Source organism: Haliotis cracherodii, unplaced genomic scaffold (genome assembly GCF_022045235.1).
Source record: "Haliotis cracherodii isolate W230 unplaced genomic scaffold, xgHalCrac1.p SCAF_14, whole genome shotgun sequence".
Lineage (NCBI taxonomy): Eukaryota > Metazoa > Mollusca > Gastropoda > Lepetellida > Haliotidae > Haliotis > Haliotis cracherodii.
The window spans coordinates 18896217-18915493 of record NW_027266269.1 but is presented as its reverse complement, the minus strand read 5'-3'; the positions used below and the strand labels follow the sequence as shown (position 1 = coordinate 18915493).

At 41.5% G+C, this 19277-nt stretch overlaps 2 protein-coding genes across 2 annotated transcripts in view; one reads left to right on the top strand and one right to left on the bottom strand.

The window, feature by feature from the left end:
* LOC139460608 (centrosomal protein of 78 kDa-like) overlaps nucleotides 1–19277 on the top strand; it is a 159784-nt gene that overhangs the window by 41721 nt on the left and 98786 nt on the right. The gene's annotated exons all lie outside the window — the stretch shown is intronic.
* Nucleotides 14933–17550, bottom strand: LOC139460607 (uncharacterized). Its single transcript, XM_071242073.1, has one exon. It carries the CDS (start codon nucleotides 15845–15847, stop codon nucleotides 14933–14935), a length of 915 nt encoding a protein of 304 aa, XP_071098174.1. The 5' UTR covers nucleotides 15848–17550.

The following is a 19277-nucleotide window of genomic DNA, read 5'->3' as shown; positions in this document are numbered from 1 at the left end:
TGTTCTGGTCACAAGCGGCGCCCAAATGGATGGTTATACTCAGTTGCTGGGTTGGTGACATCTGATTTCATTCAAGATGTTCAAATCTGATTTTCAAAATGAATGCTATGCCAGCTGTTTTGAACAACCTATTTCTGGCCACTGCTGAGCCTTTCTGCTCAAAATGTACTATAATGCTCTTAAGTTGTCATGTTTTTTTAAATCATTGGGATTTTCATGTTTTTTGTGTGAATGAATTGAACAAAGTTGTACGGCATCTTTAGAAAAGGTATAGAATGTTCAGAGTTGAAACAATCTTCTGAAAAAGTACATTCATTCTTTCGGGGGCACAGGTGGCCCAGTCATCTTAGGCACCTCGTTTCGCTGTGCAGAGTTGGGCACTCCAGAAAACCTATGATACTGGGTTCGAATCCCCGTTCTCCCTGATTATGTTTCTTGGTTTGTCTATACCATACCCGTGCTCGTGGGTTTCACCGAAGTGGTAAACGTCCGAGATCTGCATCACTTCGGGCTTTCCTCCCACATTAAGCTGACACGCCGTGATATAACTGGAATAATGTTAAAAGTGGCGTTAAACCCAACTCACTCTCTCACTCACATTCATTCTGGCAGATAGAATTTTTTTGGTGAAAATTGAGTTACTTTATTTAGTGGTGTGTGGCACTTGATTGCTAAGAATTTTACTAAGGTCTTAACTCTTTTTGTTGCACATGCCTGTTATAGATGAACATTTCTGTGTAATACTGTAGAAGATCGGCCATTGACACTCTGAACTTTGAGTGTATTTCTACCAGAATAGAAATGTCGGTAACGTGTAACATGTAATCTACAATTCTGATTAGTTTCAGTGATTCAAACATCAAACTTTTGCCTCCCCAACAACTCGAATTGTTAAGATGGATTTGACAATGACTAAAACACCCTGTCCAAGTTGTGTGAACATCGTCAGTGAGCGATGTGGTTGCTGCTGCAGGAATGGAGACATGCCCAGTTGATGGGTATTAGCAGTTTGGCAGCTGGAAGCTGGTATATTGGGTTATGTATGGATTCAGGATTACAGTCTTTGTCTGCTGGACATGGAAGTTAGAGGTTTTACAAACTTGTTAACAGAACACATTAGTTAGGAGGCAAATCTTTTGGGAGAAAAATTGTGGAGGCAAGTGGTGCTGTGTGTAGCGCACACACCACAAGATTGGCAAAGTTAAGCAATGTTGTTCACTGAGATGGGGGACTAGGCCCACAAGCATGATTCCAGAGAATTTCTTAGGCTTTAGGGCCTAAGGGACCAACCATTTGATATCCTTGCGGGGTCTGGGATTATCAAGATAACATATTTTTTCAGCTACAGCTACAGCTGCAGAACCAGATATATTTTTATTTAAAACTATGATCCTGATTTTCTGTTGAAAGAAACACCTTTGACGATGTTTTTTTGTTTCTGTTTCTTTTTTTAACAGTCTAAAGTATTTTATTATTTTTTTTCAAGAATTTTTCGGGGACGAAATATTTTTTTGGATAAAATGCCAGGCCTCCTCCAGAATATCAAATGGTCAGTCCCTTACCCTCACGGAAACACAGTGTACATGTGGTGGCCCACCACGAATAGATGCAAGGTTACTGATGTGATGTTAAGCAATAATCACTCTCTCGCATGTGGTATCTCCTTAGGGAAGTACTGTCTTTGAAATTTGCCTCTGTTCACCCAGCAGCAATGGGTACCCGGTAGGATGCTTCTTGTATCTTAAAGGGCAGCTTTTGTTGCTTGTTTCGAGATTGCAGTTTTGGAATATGAAAGCTGATGAATGTCATCTCTGTAACAGGAGTCAGTTGTTTATTAGCCACTCTCAAGTAAGATTCTAAGTGGACTGTTTATTAGCCACTTACAAGTAAGATCCTAAGTGGACTGTTTATTAGCCTCTCCCAAGTAAGATTCTAAGTGGACTGTTTATTAGCCTCTCCCAAGTAAGATTCTAAGTGGACTGTTTATTAGCCACTCCCAAGTAAGATCCTAACTGGTTTGTTTATTAGCTACTCTCAAGTAAGATTCTAAGTGGACTGTTTATTAGCCTCTCCCAAGTAAGATTCTAAGTGGACTGTTTATTAGCCTCTCCCAAGTAAGATTCTAAGTGGACTGTTTATTAGCCACTCCCAAGTAAGATACTAAGTGGACTGTTTATTAGCTACTCTCAAGTAAGATCCTAAGTGGACTGTTTATTAGCCTCTCCCAAGTAAGATTCTAAGTGGACTGTTTATTAGCCTCTCCCAAGTAAGATTCTAAGTGGACTGTTTATTAGCCTCTCCCAAGTAAGATTCTAAGTGGACTGTTTATTAGCCACTCCCAAGTAAGATCCTAAGTGGACTGTTTATTAGCCTCTCCCAAGTAAGATTCTAAGTGGACTGTTTATTAGCCTCTCCCAAGTAAGATCCTAAGTGGACTGTTTATTAGCCTCTCCCAAATAAGATCCTAAGTGGACTGTTTATTAGCCACTCCCAAGTAAGATACTAAGTGGACTGTTTATTAGCCACTTACAAGTAAGATCCTAAGTGGACTGTTTATTAGCCTCTCCCAAGTAAGATTCTAAGTGGACTGTTTATTAGCCTCTCCCAAGTAAGATTCTAAGTGGACTGTTTATTAGCCACTCCCAAGTAAGATCCTAACTGGTTTGTTTATTAGCTACTCTCAAGTAAGATTCTAAGTGGACTGTTTATTAGCCTCTCCCAAGTAAGATTCTAAGTGGACTGTTTATTAGCCACTTACAAGTAAGATCCTAAGTGGACTGTTTATTAGCCTCTCCCAAGTAAGATTCTAAGTGGACTGTTTATTAGCCTCTCCCAAGTAAGATTCTAAGTGGACTGTTTATTAGCCACTCCCAAGTAAGATCCTAACTGGTTTGTTTATTAGCTACTCTCAAGTAAGATTCTAAGTGGACTGTTTATTAGCCTCTCCCAAGTAAGATTGTAAGTGGACTGTTTATTAGCCTCTCCCAAGTAAGATTCTAAGTGGACTGTTTATTAGCCTCTCCCAAGTAAGATTCTAAGTGGACTGTTTATTAGCCTCTCCCAAGTAAGATTCTAAGTGGACTGTTTATTAGCCACTCCCAAGTAAGATTCTAAGTGGACTGTTTATTAGCCACTTACAAGTAAGATCCTAAGTGGACTGTTTATTAGCCTCTCCCAAGTAAGATTCTAAGTGGACTGTTTATTAGCCTCTCCCAAGTAAGATTCTAAGTGGACTGTTTATTAGCCACTCCCAAGTAAGATCCTAACTGGTTTGTTTATTAGCTACTCTCAAGTAAGATTCTAAGTGGACTGTTTATTAGCCTCTCCCAAGTAAGATTCTAAGTGGACTGTTTATTAGCCTCTCCCAAGTAAGATTCTAAGTGGACTGTTTATTAGCCTCTCCCAAGTAAGATTCTAAGTGGACTGTTTATTATCCTCTCCCAAGTAAGATCCTAAGTGGACTGTTTATTAGCCTCTCCCAAGTAAGATTCTAAGTGGACTGTTTATTAGCCTCTCCCAAGTAAGATTCTAAGTGGACTGTTTATTAGCCACTCCCAAGTAAGATCCTAACTGGTTTGTTTATTAGCTACTCTCAAGTAAGATTCTAAGTGGACTGTTTATTAGCCACTCCCAAGTAAGATTCTAAGTGGACTGTTTATTAGCCTCTCCCAAGTAAGATTCTAAGTGGACTGTTTATTAGCCTCTCCCAAGTAAGATTCTAAGTGGACTGTTTATTATCCTCTCCCAAGTAAGATTCTAAGTGGACTGTTTATTAGCCACTCCCAAGTAAGATCCTAAGTGGACTGTTTATTAGCCTCTCCCAAGTAAGATTCTAAGTGGACTGTTTATTAGCCTCTCCCAAGTAAGATCCTAAGTGGACTGTTTATTAGCCTCTCCCAAATAAGATCCTAAGTGGACTGTTTATTAGCACCTCCCAAGTAAGATCCTAAGTGGACTGTTTATTAACCCATCGAAGTATGATCCTACCTGGTTTGTTTACTAGCCACTCCTAACTAAGATCCTACCTGTACTGTGGCTCTGCAAAGTGTGGTCCCAGCTGGACTGTTTGATGACAGCCAAAGTTAATTTACTGATTGGAGCTGATGTTGTTGTCGCCATCATCTGCAGCTGTCCACTGTTGACCGGGCAGACTGTCGTCTGTTAATGACTAGATTCAGGTGTTTCTCACAGCCAGATTCAGGTGTTTTTACATGGTCAGAGTGTAGGCAGGAAGCTCTTATATTTTTCAGAGCACGGGAGAAGAATTTCATACACATTAATGGACAAACATAGCAATCTGTGAGTTTGTTCCCTTGGCTACAGGTCAGTTGAGTGTTAATGTCTGGACTACTCTTACAAACTAGTAGTGGATTCAGGGACAGAATATGTTTCCAGTGCCTAATGATTGTCTCCCATGATAATAAAGGGAACAATAAGACCCCACTACCCCTTACTTCTCTCCATGGTAATTCAGGGAACAATAAGACAAACTAGGAGGGGATTCAGGGACAGAATATGTTTCCAGTGCCTAATGGTTGTCTCCCATGATAATAAAGGGAACAATAAGACCCCACTACCCCTTGCTTCGCTCCATGGTAATTCAGGGAGTAATAAGACAAACTAGTAGGGGATTTAGGGACAGAATATGTTTCCAGTACCTAATGACCCAAGTACCCCTTGCTTGTCTCCATGATAATTCAGGGAACAGTAAGACCCAAGTACCCCTTGCTTGTCTCTCCATGATAATTCAGGGAACAGTAAGACCCAAGTACTCCTTGCTTCTCTCCATGATAATTCAGGGAACAGTAAGACCCAAGTACCCCTTGCTTGTCTCTCCATGATAATTCAGGGAACAGTAAGACCCAAGTACTCCTTGCTTCTCTCCATGATAATTCAGGGAACAGTAAGACCCAAGTACCCCTTGCTTGTCTCTCCATGATAATTCAGGGAACAGTAAGACCCAAGTACCCCTTGCTTGTCTCCATGATAATTCAGGGAACAGTAAGACCCAAGTACCCCTTGCTTGTCTCCATGATAATTCAGGGAACAGTAAGACCCAAGTACCCCTTGCTTGTCTCTCCATGATAATTCAAGGAACAGTAAGACCCAAGTACCCCTTGCTTGTCTCTCCATGATAATTCAGGGAACAGTAAGACCCAAGTACCCCTTGCTTGTCTCCATGATAATTCAGGGAACAGTAAGACCCAAGTACCCCTTGCTTGTCTCCATGATAATTCAGGGAACAGTAAGACCCAAGTACCCCTTGCTTGTCTCCATGATAATTCAAGGAACAGTAAGACCCAAGTACCCCTTGCTTGTCTCCATGATAATTCAGGGAACAGTAAGACCCAAGTACCCCTTGCTTGTCTCTCCATGATAATTCAGGGAACAGTAAGACCCAAGTACCCCTTGCTTGTCTCTCCATGATAATTCAGGGAACAGTAAGACCCAAGTACCCCTTGCTTGTCTCTCCATGATAATTCAGGGAACAGTAAGACCCAAGTACCCCTTGCTTGTCTCTCCATGATAATTCAGGGAACAGTAAGACCCAAGTACCCCTTGCTTGTCTCTCCATGATAATTCAGGGAACAGTAAGACCCAAGTACCCCTTGCTTGTCTCTCCATGATAATTCAGGGAACAGTAAGACCCAAGTACCCCTTGCTTGTCTCTCCATGATAATTCAGGGAACAGTAAGACCCAAGTACCCCTTGCTTGTCTCTCCATGATAATTCAGGGAACAGTAAGACCCAAGTACCCCTTGCTTGTCTCTCCATGATAATTCAGGGAACAGTAAGACCCAAGTACCCCTTGCTTGTCCCTCCATGATAATTCAGGGAACAGTAAGACCCAAATACCCCTTGCTTGTCTCTCCATGATAATTCAGGGAACAGTAAGACCCAAGTACCCCTTGCTTGTCCCTCCATGATAATTCAGGGAACAGTAAGACCCAAGTACCCCTTGCTTGTCTCTCCATGATAATTCAGGGAACAGTAAGACCCAAGTACTCCTTGCTTCTCTCCATGATAATTCAGGGAACAGTAAGACCCAAGTACCCCTTGCTTGTCTCTCCATGATAATTCAGGGAACAGTAAGACCCAAGTACTCCTTGCTTCTCTCCATGATAATTCAGGGAACAGTAAGACCCAAGTATCCCTTGCTTGTCTCTCCATGATAATTCAGGGAACAGTAAGACCCAAGTACTCCTTGCTTCTCTCCATGATAATTCAGGGAACAGTAAGACCCAAGTACCCCTTGCTTGTCTCTCCATGATAATTCAGGGAACAGTAAGACCCAAGTACTCCTTGCTTCTCTCCATGATAATTCAGGGAACAGTAAGACCCAAGTACCCCTTGCTTGTCTCTCCATGATAATTCAGGGAACAGTAAGACCCAAGTACCCCTTGCTTGTCTCTCCATGATAATTCAGGGAACAGTAAGACCCAAGTACCCCTTGCTTGTCTCTCCATGATAATTCAGGGAACAGTAAGACCCAAGTACCCCTTGCTTGTCTCCATGATAATTCAGGGAACAGTAAGACCCAAGTACCCCTTGCTTGTCTCTCCATGATAATTCAAGGAACAGTAAGACCCAAGTACCCCTTGCTTGTCTCTCCATGATAATTCAGGGAACAGTAAGACCCAAGTACCCCTTGCTTGTCTCCATGATAATTCAGGGAACAGTAAGACCCAAGTACCCCTTGCTTGTCTCCATGATAATTCAGGGAACAGTAAGACCCAAGTACCCCTTGCTTGTCTCCATGATAATTCAAGGAACAGTAAGACCCAAGTACCCCTTGCTTGTCTCCATGATAATTCAGGGAACAGTAAGACCCAAGTACCCCTTGCTTGTCTCTCCATGATAATTCAGGGAACAGTAAGACCCAAGTACCCCTTGCTTGTCTCTCCATGATAATTCAGGGAACAGTAAGACCCAAGTACCCCTTGCTTGTCTCTCCATGATAATTCAGGGAACAGTAAGACCCAAGTACCCCTTGCTTGTCTCTCCATGATAATTCAGGGAACAGTAAGACCCAAGTACCCCTTGCTTGTCTCTCCATGATAATTCAGGGAACAGTAAGACCCAAGTACCCCTTGCTTGTCTCTCCATGATAATTCAGGGAACAGTAAGACCCAAGTACCCCTTGCTTGTCTCTCCATGATAATTCAGGGAACAGTAAGACCCAAGTACCCCTTGCTTGTCTCTCCATGATAATTCAGGGAACAGTAAGACCCAAGTACCCCTTGCTTGTCTCTCCATGATAATTCAGGGAACAGTAAGACCCAAGTACCCCTTGCTTGTCCCTCCATGATAATTCAGGGAACAGTAAGACCCAAATACCCCTTGCTTGTCTCTCCATGATAATTCAGGGAACAGTAAGACCCAAGTACCCCTTGCTTGTCCCTCCATGATAATTCAGGGAACAGTAAGACCCAAGTACCCCTTGCTTGTCTCTCCATGATAATTCAGGGAACAGTAAGACCCAAGTACTCCTTGCTTCTCTCCATGATAATTCAGGGAACAGTAAGACCCAAGTACCCCTTGCTTGTCTCTCCATGATAATTCAGGGAACAGTAAGACCCAAGTACTCCTTGCTTCTCTCCATGATAATTCAGGGAACAGTAAGACCCAAGTATCCCTTGCTTGTCTCTCCATGATAATTCAGGGAACAGTAAGACCCAAGTACTCCTTGCTTCTCTCCATGATAATTCAGGGAACAGTAAGACCCAAGTACCCCTTGCTTGTCTCTCCATGATAATTCAGGGAACAGTAAGACCCAAGTACTCCTTGCTTCTCTCCATGATAATTCAGGGAACAGTAAGACCCAAGTACCCCTTGCTTGTCTCTCCATGATAATTCAGGGAACAGTAAGACCCAAGTACCCCTTGCTTGTCTCTCCATGATAATTCAGGGAACAGTAAGACCCAAGTACCCCTTGCTTGTCTCTCCATGATAATTCAGGGAACAGTAAGACCCAAGTACCCCTTGCTTGTCTCCATGATAATTCAGGGAACAGTAAGACCCAAGTACCCCTTGCTTGTCTCTCCATGATAATTCAGGGAACAGTAAGACCCAAGTACCCCTTGCTTGTCTCTCCATGATAATTCAGGGAACAGTAAGACCCAAGTACCCCTTGCTTGTCTCCATGATAATTCAGGCAACAATGAGACCCAAGTACCTTATGCTTGTCTCCATAATAATTCAGGGAACAATGAGACCCAAGTACCTAATGCTTGTCTCCATGATAATTCAGGGAACAGTAAGACCCAAGTACCCCTTGCTTGTCTCTCCATGATAATTCAGGGAACAGTAAGACCCAAGTACCCCTTGCTTGTCTCTCCATGATAATTCAGGGAACAGTAAGACCCAAGTACCCCTTGCTTGTCCCTCCATGATAATTCAGGGAACAATAAGACCCAAGTACCCCTTGCTTGTTTCCATGATAATTCAGGGAACAATGAGACCCAAGTACCCCTTGCTTGTCTCCATGATAATTCAGGGAACAATAAGACCCAAGTACCCCTTGCTTGTTTCCATGATAATTCAGGGAACAATAAGACCCCAGTACCTTATGCTTGTCTCCATGATAATTCAAGGAACAGTAAGACCCAAGTACCCCTTGCTTGTCTCCATGGTAATTCAGGGAACAATGAGACCCAAGTACCTAATGCTTGTCTCCATGATAATTCAGGGAACAGTAAGACCCAAGTACCCCTTGCTTGTCTCCATGGTAATTCAGGGAACAGTAAGACCCAAGTACCCCTTGCTTGTCTCCATGATAATTCAGGGAACAATAAGACCCAAGTACCCCTTGCTTGTTTCCATGATAATTCAGGGAACAATAAGACCCCAGTACCCCTTGCTTGTCTCCATGATAATTCAGGGAACAATGAGACCCAAGTACCCCTTGCTTGTCTCCATGATAATTCAGGGAACAATGAGACCCAAGTACCCCTTGCTTGTTTCCATGATAATTCAGGGAACAATAAGACCCCAGTACCTAATGCTTGTCTCCATGATAATGCAGGGAACAAGACCCAAGTACCCCTTGCTTGTCTCCATGCTTGTCTACCCTATGGGCATGCCACATTGGATTCAGAGATGAGATCTTAAACATATTAAGTAGCCAACCCTGCCCTCTTGTTGTTTACACTGAGGCGGACAAAGAGGCGTTCATTGATCATATGTCCGTCTCCTACCACGACCTTGAGGTGCTGCTAGTGCTACTGGTCGGCAGGGAGCCAATCTGATCACTCCCACCATAACTGACCGATACGCTGCGCGCCAGCGGCACAAAGATTGGCGTTGACAAGCTCAAAGAGGATAATTTGCTTTTGAACTGATGTGCGGATGATATGCTTGGCGTGATAATTACCCAATTGTTCCTGGAGATGACTGTTCTGATTCACACAGATTTCACTTTCATGCCGTAGTGATGGAGCTATTGTGTGCGATGGTTGATATGGCTCTGAACTGGAGGACTACCGAGTCTGTATAATGGGAATTATCTACATGGTATATGCTTTAAGAGGGTCCTGATGGGGGCGGTAGAGCACTTCAGAGTCTCGTCCAATCTTTTAACGATAACATGTTCCAAATAAAAAAATCTGCCATTTATGAAAGCAATGCAAATCCTGAACATTATTTTATCAGTGATGCAATCTGAAATCGACCGGTACTGCTCAACAATTTAATTAATGATGCCATTGTTGATTTGATGTGACGGATATGTTTTACATGCATAGATAACCAAAACCTGATTCTGCCAATATGTCAACAAAGTGATGGCGTCTTGGTCAATAACTGCATTAAGCTATTTAATGTGATTGTAGATTTGATGACAGACAACAAAGAATTCTCCTTATTATCGGAGTATTGACACAGTCCTGGAACAAGGTCCTTGTGCTCCCAGGGGTAGTGAAACTCAGAGTGCATATTGCGGTGCTGTGTGTCACACTGCTCTGCTAAACTGTCACTACACTGTTGTAAGAGACAGATCGACTGCGTGCGGGTATTCATCTAGACTTGCTCAGAGTCCGATATTCAGCCCCAAGTCTGCAGCTAATGGCAGTACAAATTTCCAATTTGAATGAAAAAATTTCCAATACCTCAGAATTAAAAAAATTTAAACATTAAATAATCCATGTCTTTGTCCCAATATGCTTTCCAAGGGCACCTAGTGAGGAATTCCAGATAATTCTCTGGCTTGGTTTCATTGTAAAATATTAGAGATGGCGCCAGGGGGACATAAAAAATTGTCATAGGCTTCTTAGAAAAAAATCTTTAGATGGACATGCTAAGTGCCCTTTAAATTAAGTGTTTGTGTTTCGAGAAAATACTGGAAAAGAAATTGTCTGAGCTATTAATTATTTTTTAAAATTTGTTTGCTGGACATGCTGCATAATATAAAGTCAAATGCCATTGTGTCGTCGAACTTTGATGTGTCAAACACCAATGTGTCAAACTTTGATGTGTCAAACTTACGCTTGTTTAAAGTAAAAGCTTGGTCCCTGTGTATTCCTTCTTAATTCGGGATTGTTGAACCTTTGATGTATCGATTCGGATGTGTTGAAGTTACGGTTATCTTGAAGTCATTTTCCAGTCCCCAACCAGCCCAAATGTACCCTGATAAGTCGACATCTATTTCATTTTCTCCTTGTTTATTGTCACATGTGTTTTTGCATTTTTCATTCTTCATGGCAATCAATGAATGTATCCGATTGTGTCGAACCTCGGATAACTCAAAGAATTAGGAGGATCCTTCAGCTTCGACATAACAGTGTTTGACTGTAGTGTTGTGGAAAATAATAGGATGTTAGCTGTCTCTGAAAAAAATCCCAGTCCTGTCTTGAATATTAAATGGATGGTCTCTGTAGGTGAGTGCTGATTGGTGGAACTGTGACCACATTCCATGTGTTCATGGACCACTGTTATTGTTGTACCATCCATGCTGCAGTATCACAATAGTCTGTATCTAGTAGTAGGACTATTGTAGTGGTTAGACCAATACCCGTCCCCTGCAGCCTGTGTTGGTTGTAACAGGCGACCAAATGGATCGGGTAGCAGGGATGTATCTAGTGTTCCAAACTAAGTGTCCTTGCAGGTGTCGATTTAACAACAAATTTGTATGTAGCCACCAGGGCTTGCCCCTTTTTAAAACTTACTGGCCCTTCTCCATACTAACTGGCCTACAACTAATGGCCAGCATTTAAATTGACCCCTGCCCTGGCAAGCAAATTGGAACAAAATCATTATATTGTTCAAAATTTAATAATTTTAAAGATCTTATTTTCATAAACACAGGAATTAGGAAATTTTTAATTCAAATTAGGGGCGGTCGGGTAGCCTAGTGGTTAAAGCGTTCGCTCGTCATGCTGAAGACCCGGGTTCGATTCCCGACATGGGTACAATGTGTGAAACCCATTTCTGGTGTCCCCCGCCATGATATTGCTGGAATATTGCTAAAAGCGGTGAAAACCAAACTCACTCACTAATTCAAATTAGGACTCTTTACTATCATTTGCTGCAGACTTAGGGTGGAACATCCCCTTCTGAGCAGCCTAGATAAATCACTGGGTGGTCAGGCTCAGTGATTAGGTTGATTGTGTGTCATCCTACCCCTACAGCATGGGATGTTGTCATCATATCAAACACAGGTTTGTGTGAACCAGATTTGATTACTGGATAAAGCCAGCCGGCATAATGCTGTCCCAGAGTTTCTATAGCAATACGATCTGTATCGAGGCGGGGTAGATTAGGTCTTCAGCAACCCATGCTTAAAAAGAAATTGCTGTAAAAGGTGACTATGCATGTCATAAGAAGCGACTAACAGGATCGGGTGGTCAGGCTTGCTGGTTGTTTAATACATTTTTGGGGTATTGCTGATGTCATCACTTTTCAGGCTTGTTGACATTCTTGGTTAATTTCAAACCTTGTTAAATACAATAATTATGGTATGTAATAAGTCGCTTTTTTGTTGCAATTAATGGAGTGAAACCCAACAGATTCCATTATAAGACATATTGATTTCTGCAACACTGCAGCGAGATGTTGTACCAGGTAAGCAAGTGTGTTAGGAGTAATTAACAAGGCTGAATCACTGACTCGTGGATGTTTATGTAGAGTTGAGTGAGTCCATGGTTGGAAATACCTGGTATCAGAGTGACAATAGCATGGTTAAATTGTAATGGCGTGGGTGCAATAAGTTCCTGCTGCCTCAAGGGCGCAGTTAAAAAGCTTTTTAATTTTAGTTCAGAGATAATTCAGAAATGAGCAAGAAACCCACTCAGATACTGCTCATTCTTAAGTCAATATTATACCTTTGTTATAAACTGGGGTTAGAAAGCTTTTTATGACCTTTAGAATATACCCTCATCCTGGAGATTTTGAGATGGCCTCTCTGCCATTCCTTGTTTACAGCTGTGCAGGTTGTAGCACGAGATACAAGATACCTCCCAATGCTCTGAGGAATTAATGCTGCACTGATCAGTTGAGTGACTGATCAGTAATTAACAAGTTTACAGTTTGTATTATAGTTTTTATGTTATAATTGAGGAAGAGAACTGAATACCGTGTTCTTAGTGTTCTGCGCGCGAGCGTCCGGTGCAAGGCGTGCAGTTGTTGCAGCAGCGCCAGTGGTGAGACTGTATGGTTCAAACGGGTTTAAACAGCTTCAGTTTATCTAGACTGGTGCTAAGTTTGGTTGTGTACTGGCGGCTAAGTGTTTTAGTGTATTTTTATATTGTTTTGGAATTGTTTCGTCCTGAAGGTCGTGGAAAATAGTTTTTAATGAGTTTTACTTTGAATGTAATGCGATTGTTTTTCTTTTATGTTATTTTGCAATTGTTTCATCATGAGAAGACCTAAAATTTGTTTTTCATGTGTCTAGATTCTAACAACTGTAGATTTTTGTTTCTTGTTTTTTGGTTTATCTGACTCGCCAGCTGATGAGTGACATGTTTTTCTGTGACACAGTCGGCTGGAATCCAGTTTCTGACTGGCATTATGTGGAGGAAATAGCCATGTCTTGGAGATTTTATGTTTTCTATGAAAAAAGATAAAGTGATGAACATCCTTACTTTCAGTTTGGTAAAAGAAATTCTGAGGTTCAAAGTTAAAATATAAAGTGACCTAAAGATGTTTTAGGTCAATTTCTGAAAGAAAATAGTCAACACACATTTATATAAACATTTTGAAACCCTCAAATCTATATCTCACATGGGTTTGAAGGTAAGTTGAAAATTAATGTGATTTGTCCTTGAGGTATTGTATGTACTAAGTACTCAGTAAATCTATTGCAATATCTCTGAAAAGTGACTGCTGAGTTCTGATCTTTTTAGGCCAGTGGGCTAGAAGGCTAGTTGGCTAGAAGGCTAGTTGTCCAAAACGCTAGTAGGCTAGTTATTAGTTTGTCCTTGAGGTATTTTATGTGCAAGGGTTGCATATATCTATCGAAATAACTAGTCAAGGTGAATGCTTAGCTGAATTTGAGGACAAGTTGGCTAGATGGCAAGTAATAACTTTCAATATGGTGGTATTGCAGGTACAGAAGAGTCTTAGTTTTATTCTAATAGCTTTGGGTGAAAGCAAGGGTTGTGAACTTGGAGACTAGTCTGCTTGTAGGCTAGCAATAAATGTTTTCAATGAGGTATTTTTTGTACAAAGATGTCATTAATGTCATACACTACTCTGAGGAAGTTAAAGAACACCTCATTCCTGCATATTGCTACAGTTAATCTCTCATACCATGTAATATGAAAGAATGGAGATGTTCTTTTACTTCTTTTGAGTAGTATACTGTAAACAGCTTTATTTCTGCGCTGTTAAAATGTTGCGAATACCACACCAAAGACAATACTGCGACGAGATATTTTTGCAGTTTGCCGTGTTGAGATGACACCTCAATTACCAAACAATAGACAGCTTCTCTCCGAAGCTAGTTAATCTGAGTTGGCCAGAAAGTTGACCAGTGTCATGAAACCGATTCACGCAAGATGGCTTGTTTCCTGTGTTGACAAAATTGCAAAGGACACTGACGCAATCAAGCGAGGTTGGAAGAAGGCAGGATTACTGTGAGGACACTAATTGGTCTGTTTACACTATCATTTGTGATGTATTGTGTGACCATTCTGCATTCATTTGTGTTTTTAACTTATTGAGTAACTTGTGGTTCTGGTTGATGATTTCAACATTTGATGACGTGTTGCAATGAATAAAGTATGTATGTATTATTTATACTTATTTTTGCGTTTTTAATTTTTGCGATTGAGTCTCGTTCGCAAAACTCGCAATAATAAAACGGTCGCAAAAAATTCCCTGTTTACAGTATCACATGTACAAAGAGGTCCTATAATTCTATTGAAATAGGAGGCACGGGTGGCCCAGTCGTCTAAGGCGCCGCGATTCGCTGTGCAGAGTTGCGTCCCTTGGGCACGCCAGAAACCTATGATTGTGGGTTCGAATCCCAGTTCGCCCAAATTATGTTTCTAGGTTTGTCAGCACCATACCCGTGCTCGTGGGTTTCACCGAAGTGGTAAACGTCTGAGACCTGCATCGCTTCGGGCTTTCCTCCCACATTAAGCTGACACGCCGTGATATAACTGGAATACTGTTAAAAGCGGCGTTAAACCCAACTCACTCACTCACTCTTGAAATAACTCTTTGAGGTGGATGCAAAAGTTGTGAGCTTCCATGACAATCAATGAATCATGTTTGATTTCATGAGAAATATCTCTGAGAATTGATTTCTCAAATTCACTCCCTATGGCAAGTTTATTTGAAATGTGAGCATCAGGCAGCATATCTAACGATTTACTTGATTTTGATTGCAGGAAGGTGGGAAATATTGACCTGAATCTCTCTCTAATGGGAAAAATCTGACACAAAGTGACAATACTGAAAATAAAAACCAGCTCCCTTTTTGGTGATGTGTGATTTAATCCAACAAAGCATTGTTGAAGTCCACAGCACATAGATCCATACAGTCAAGATGATTTGGTCTCGTATCCTTAACAGTAGCCCCAGAGGCACACAGGCTCTGTGACGTACACACATCCACTATCACTGTAGCAGAGCCAAGGCGTCTGCTCTCACAGGCTAAATTGACGTCTGCTGGTTTGTGAGAATCGTCAATATTTTCCAAAACTATCTTTTCATGGCCAACATTTTGAAGAACATTTATTGTGAATGAGCGTGGCAGCATTTTTTTTGCATTGACATCGTTTAATTTTTTTCCCGAGCCTCGTTTAACGAGAGGCTGCCGAGATGGGCTTTCACTGCTCCGATCTGAATCAGTAATATTATTGAAAGTGGGGCAAGTTCTTGATCGAACTTTGTTTGTCTTGGGTGAAATTTCGGAATCGTCACACATCTCAATATCCGTCTGCTCCATGTCATCTAATTCATATTCTGAATCCTGCTCACATTTTTGCAAGGCGAAGACAGTGTTTTTCTTCTTGCAGAAAGCTAGCAATAAACCAGTTGTGGAGATTGTGATGATAAGGAACAGACTCATAATCACCATCACGGCCACTAAGGAGGAATGCCGTGATATTGTCGTAATACTCCTTGAATGCAAATAATCCGATGGCCCACTTTCATCGGTAGTGTTCGTGGATAGAGTTGATGATGGTGCCACCATTGATAATATTGTTAAGGAATTGTCATATCCGCTTCCTGAAGAGGAATTCACCATTAAAAATTTTGTTGATTCGAGCCCAGACAAAGAGTCAGTGTTTGAATTTCTCGAGTTGAGATTTCCGGGGTCTTGCGTCTGCCGTAATATTCTTTTGAGAAACAGGCGGAATTCGGTTTCCAAATTGGAGTTACGTCCAAATTGAACATTCTTCATAGTTAATGGCACGCTTGTTGCTGTGTTCAATATTTCCAAACTTAAGATATTTTTTACATGAAAGTTTGTGAATTCAAAAGTTCAAGGATTATAGATCCTCTTAGTAGTTTCAATCTTATTTCCCAATCATGTCCTTTTTAAAGTTGTTAACCGAATATTACATTTTTGTGTCTGAAGTAATGGGAAATCCTTTTAAAAGTCACACTGGTTTAAAAGGTCATGGTTTTCAAATCAATTTTTTAAAATGGGAATTGATTTTCTGATTTTGAAATTTATTTTATGACCTTTCAATAAAGCCTTTTAACTTTATCTCTTTATTGAGATATGTTCTGAAAAACTTAACAAAACCAGTACTGTGCAGGAGACATGAACATTTACATCTTGAAACTTTCAGCCTTTTAAGGTTATTTATTTAAACCCTGAGAATTATATCAAAGGTTTTATGCATGAAATACTCCATTTCAGTCCTTCTGCAAAGAAATCACTGATTGTTATCAACACATGAAGCATGTTGTATTGCTGTTGTAGTAGTGGAAGTTGTTAGGAAAATATCATATTGTATCATTGGAAGGTGTTAGGAAAACAGTACTGGTTGACTTGTGGACAATATAAGTAGGTTTTTGGAAAGTATCATACACAAATGTTTGACAAGTCATTTTTATGTGTCTGGAAAATATTATTTGCACATTATATGGAATCATACATCATTGCAAATCTTGTTTTCGTTATATGCTTGATCACTTCCATCTTGATTGGATCTGTAATAAGCTTACACCAGGTTTGTTTTCACCAAAGAAAATTTGATTTCTTCAGCATTTTGTTAAGTATTGCTTCAGTAATGGTAACTGTGACGACACACTTGACACAAGTATTTTCAAATGCAATGTGTTGATATTTCTTGTGCCGGAATTGACACCTCCCTCCAGAAGTACTGCTATTTGCTCACATCCCAATCTGTAAGATTCATACTTTTGAATTCCAGTTTTGTCCATAAAATCCTTTGGATTGCATGATTAAGAATTTCCCAACAGCAAAGAACAGAAAAGACTTTCGTCCTTCAGTGTCATGTATGAATCACGGAGCCAGCACAGGTGCAGGTATTTTCCTGTCCTTCAGAGTCGTGTATGAATCACGGAGCCAGCACAGGTGCAGGTATTTTCCCGTCCTTCAGAGTCGTGTATGAATCACGGAGCCAGCACAGGTGCAGGTATTTTCCTGTCCTTCAGAGTCGTGTATGAATCACGGAGCCAGCACAGGTGCAGGTATTTTCCCGTCCTTCAGAGTCGTGTATGAATCACGGAGCCAGCACAGGTGCAGGTATTTTCCCGTCCTTCAGTATTGTGTATGAATCATGGAGCCAAGTGTAAGTACGCTTCCTGTCCTTCAGAGTCGTGTATGTATCACGGAGCCAGCACAGGTGCAGGTATTTTCCCGTCCTTCAGTGTTGTGTATAAATCATGGAGCCAAGTGTAGGTACCGCTTCCTGTCCTTCAGTGTCGTGTATGTATCACGGAGCCAGCACAGGTGCAGGTATTTTCCTGTCCCTCAGTGTCGTGTATGAATCACGGAGCCAGCACAGGTGCAGGTATTTTCCCGTCCCTCAGTGTCGTGTATGAATCACGGAGCCAGCACAGGTGCAGGTATTTTCCTGTCCCTCAGTGTCGTGTATGAATCACGGAGCCAGCACAGGTGCAGGTATTTTCACGTCCTTCAGTGTCGTGTATGATTCACGGAGCCAGCACAGGTGCAGGTATTTTCCCGTCCTTCAGAGTCGTGTATGAATCACGGAGCCAGCACAGGTGCAGGTATTTTCACGTCCTTCAGAGTCATGTATGAATCACGGAGCCAGCACAGGTGCAGGTATTTTCCCGTCCCTCAGTGTCGTGTATGTATCACGGAGCCAGCACAGGTGCAGGTATTTACCCGTCCTTCAGAGTCGTGTATGAATCACGGAGCCAGCACAGGTGCAGGTATTTTCCTGTCCCTCAGTGTCGTGTATGTATCACGGAGCCAGCACAGGTGCAGGTATTTTCCCGTCCCTCAGTGTCGTGTATGAATCACGGAGCCAGCACAGGTGCAGGTATTTTCCCGTCCTTCAGTGTCGTGTATGAATCACGGAGCCAGCACAGGCAGGGAAGCACAGTGTTTCCCCATCAGACGTGGTGATGGTATGGAGTCTGTTAAGTGTAAAGGAGGCCTGGCATCTGCTGCTTCTGAGGGTGTGACGTGGAGAAGGTCATGTTGATGGTGGAAGACGATGTCTGTTCTCAGCCTGGATTTGCCGCCTCTGTAATCAAATAGGTCATGGATTTAGTGGGGATGTCCTAAGTGAATGCTGTACTATGACTGTGGTGTGAACAGGACTTTTCATGGTTATGTTTACCCATGCTTGCTGTAAAAGGCGACCATGCTTGTCGTAAGAGAAAACCATAGGGATCGGGTGGTCAGGCTCGCTGACTTGGTGGATGCATGTCATGGATCTCAATTGTGTGGATCGATGCTTATAATGTCAATCACTGGATTGTCTGGTCCAGACTCGATTATTTTACAGACCGCCGTCATATCGCTGGATTATTGCTGAGTGTGGTGTTAAACAACAAATAAACAAACAAACAAACATGGTTAGTTCGTATGTACACCAGAGACTGGTGGTTGAGGGGTTTACACATACAATCAGTCCATGTAGTTCTGATCACCACCAATTGTCCTATGTTACAAATTACAAGCACTTATTTTGATGAAATGTTGCTGTGTGACAGTTTGTCTGTCTTGTGCCCACTGACGGACTCATCATCGTCATTGCCATCATCATCACCCGGGTTTGATTCCCCACATAGGTACGATGTGTGAAGCCCATTTCTGGTGTCCCCCGCTGTGATGTTGCTGGAATATTGCTAAAAGTGGTGTAAAACCATACTCACTCACTCACTTCAACCATCAACATAATAATCATTATCATTGTCGTCAACATTATCATCACCATCACCATCGCTTCAATCATCATCACTTGTCACCATTCTCAACATCATCATAATGGTCACCGTCGTCATTATCATCATCGACAGTACAGTCGACAGTACATGCCACTCTAACCACAGACCACATGTTAATTTTTTTGATAAAAATAAAATCCCAAGCACTCTCCCGGGACCCTGCCATCCCCTCATGGAGCATCAGCACTGGACTGAAAATTCCTAACTTTTATGATTCAGAGAGAAGTTTTTGAAAAGGAAGCTGTTTGTATTTACTGTTTTATTTTTTATGGTCTGCATAGAGGAATGCCTGACCTTTGACCGATTTAAATGTCAAAGTCACTGACAGACCTAGAGGAGATGAAAAAGAATGTGAATAAAAGTAAATCGGAATTTCTTTTCTAAACATACAATTTCCTTTATAAACTCCTGCTTTTTAGTTTCCTAATAGTTTCAAC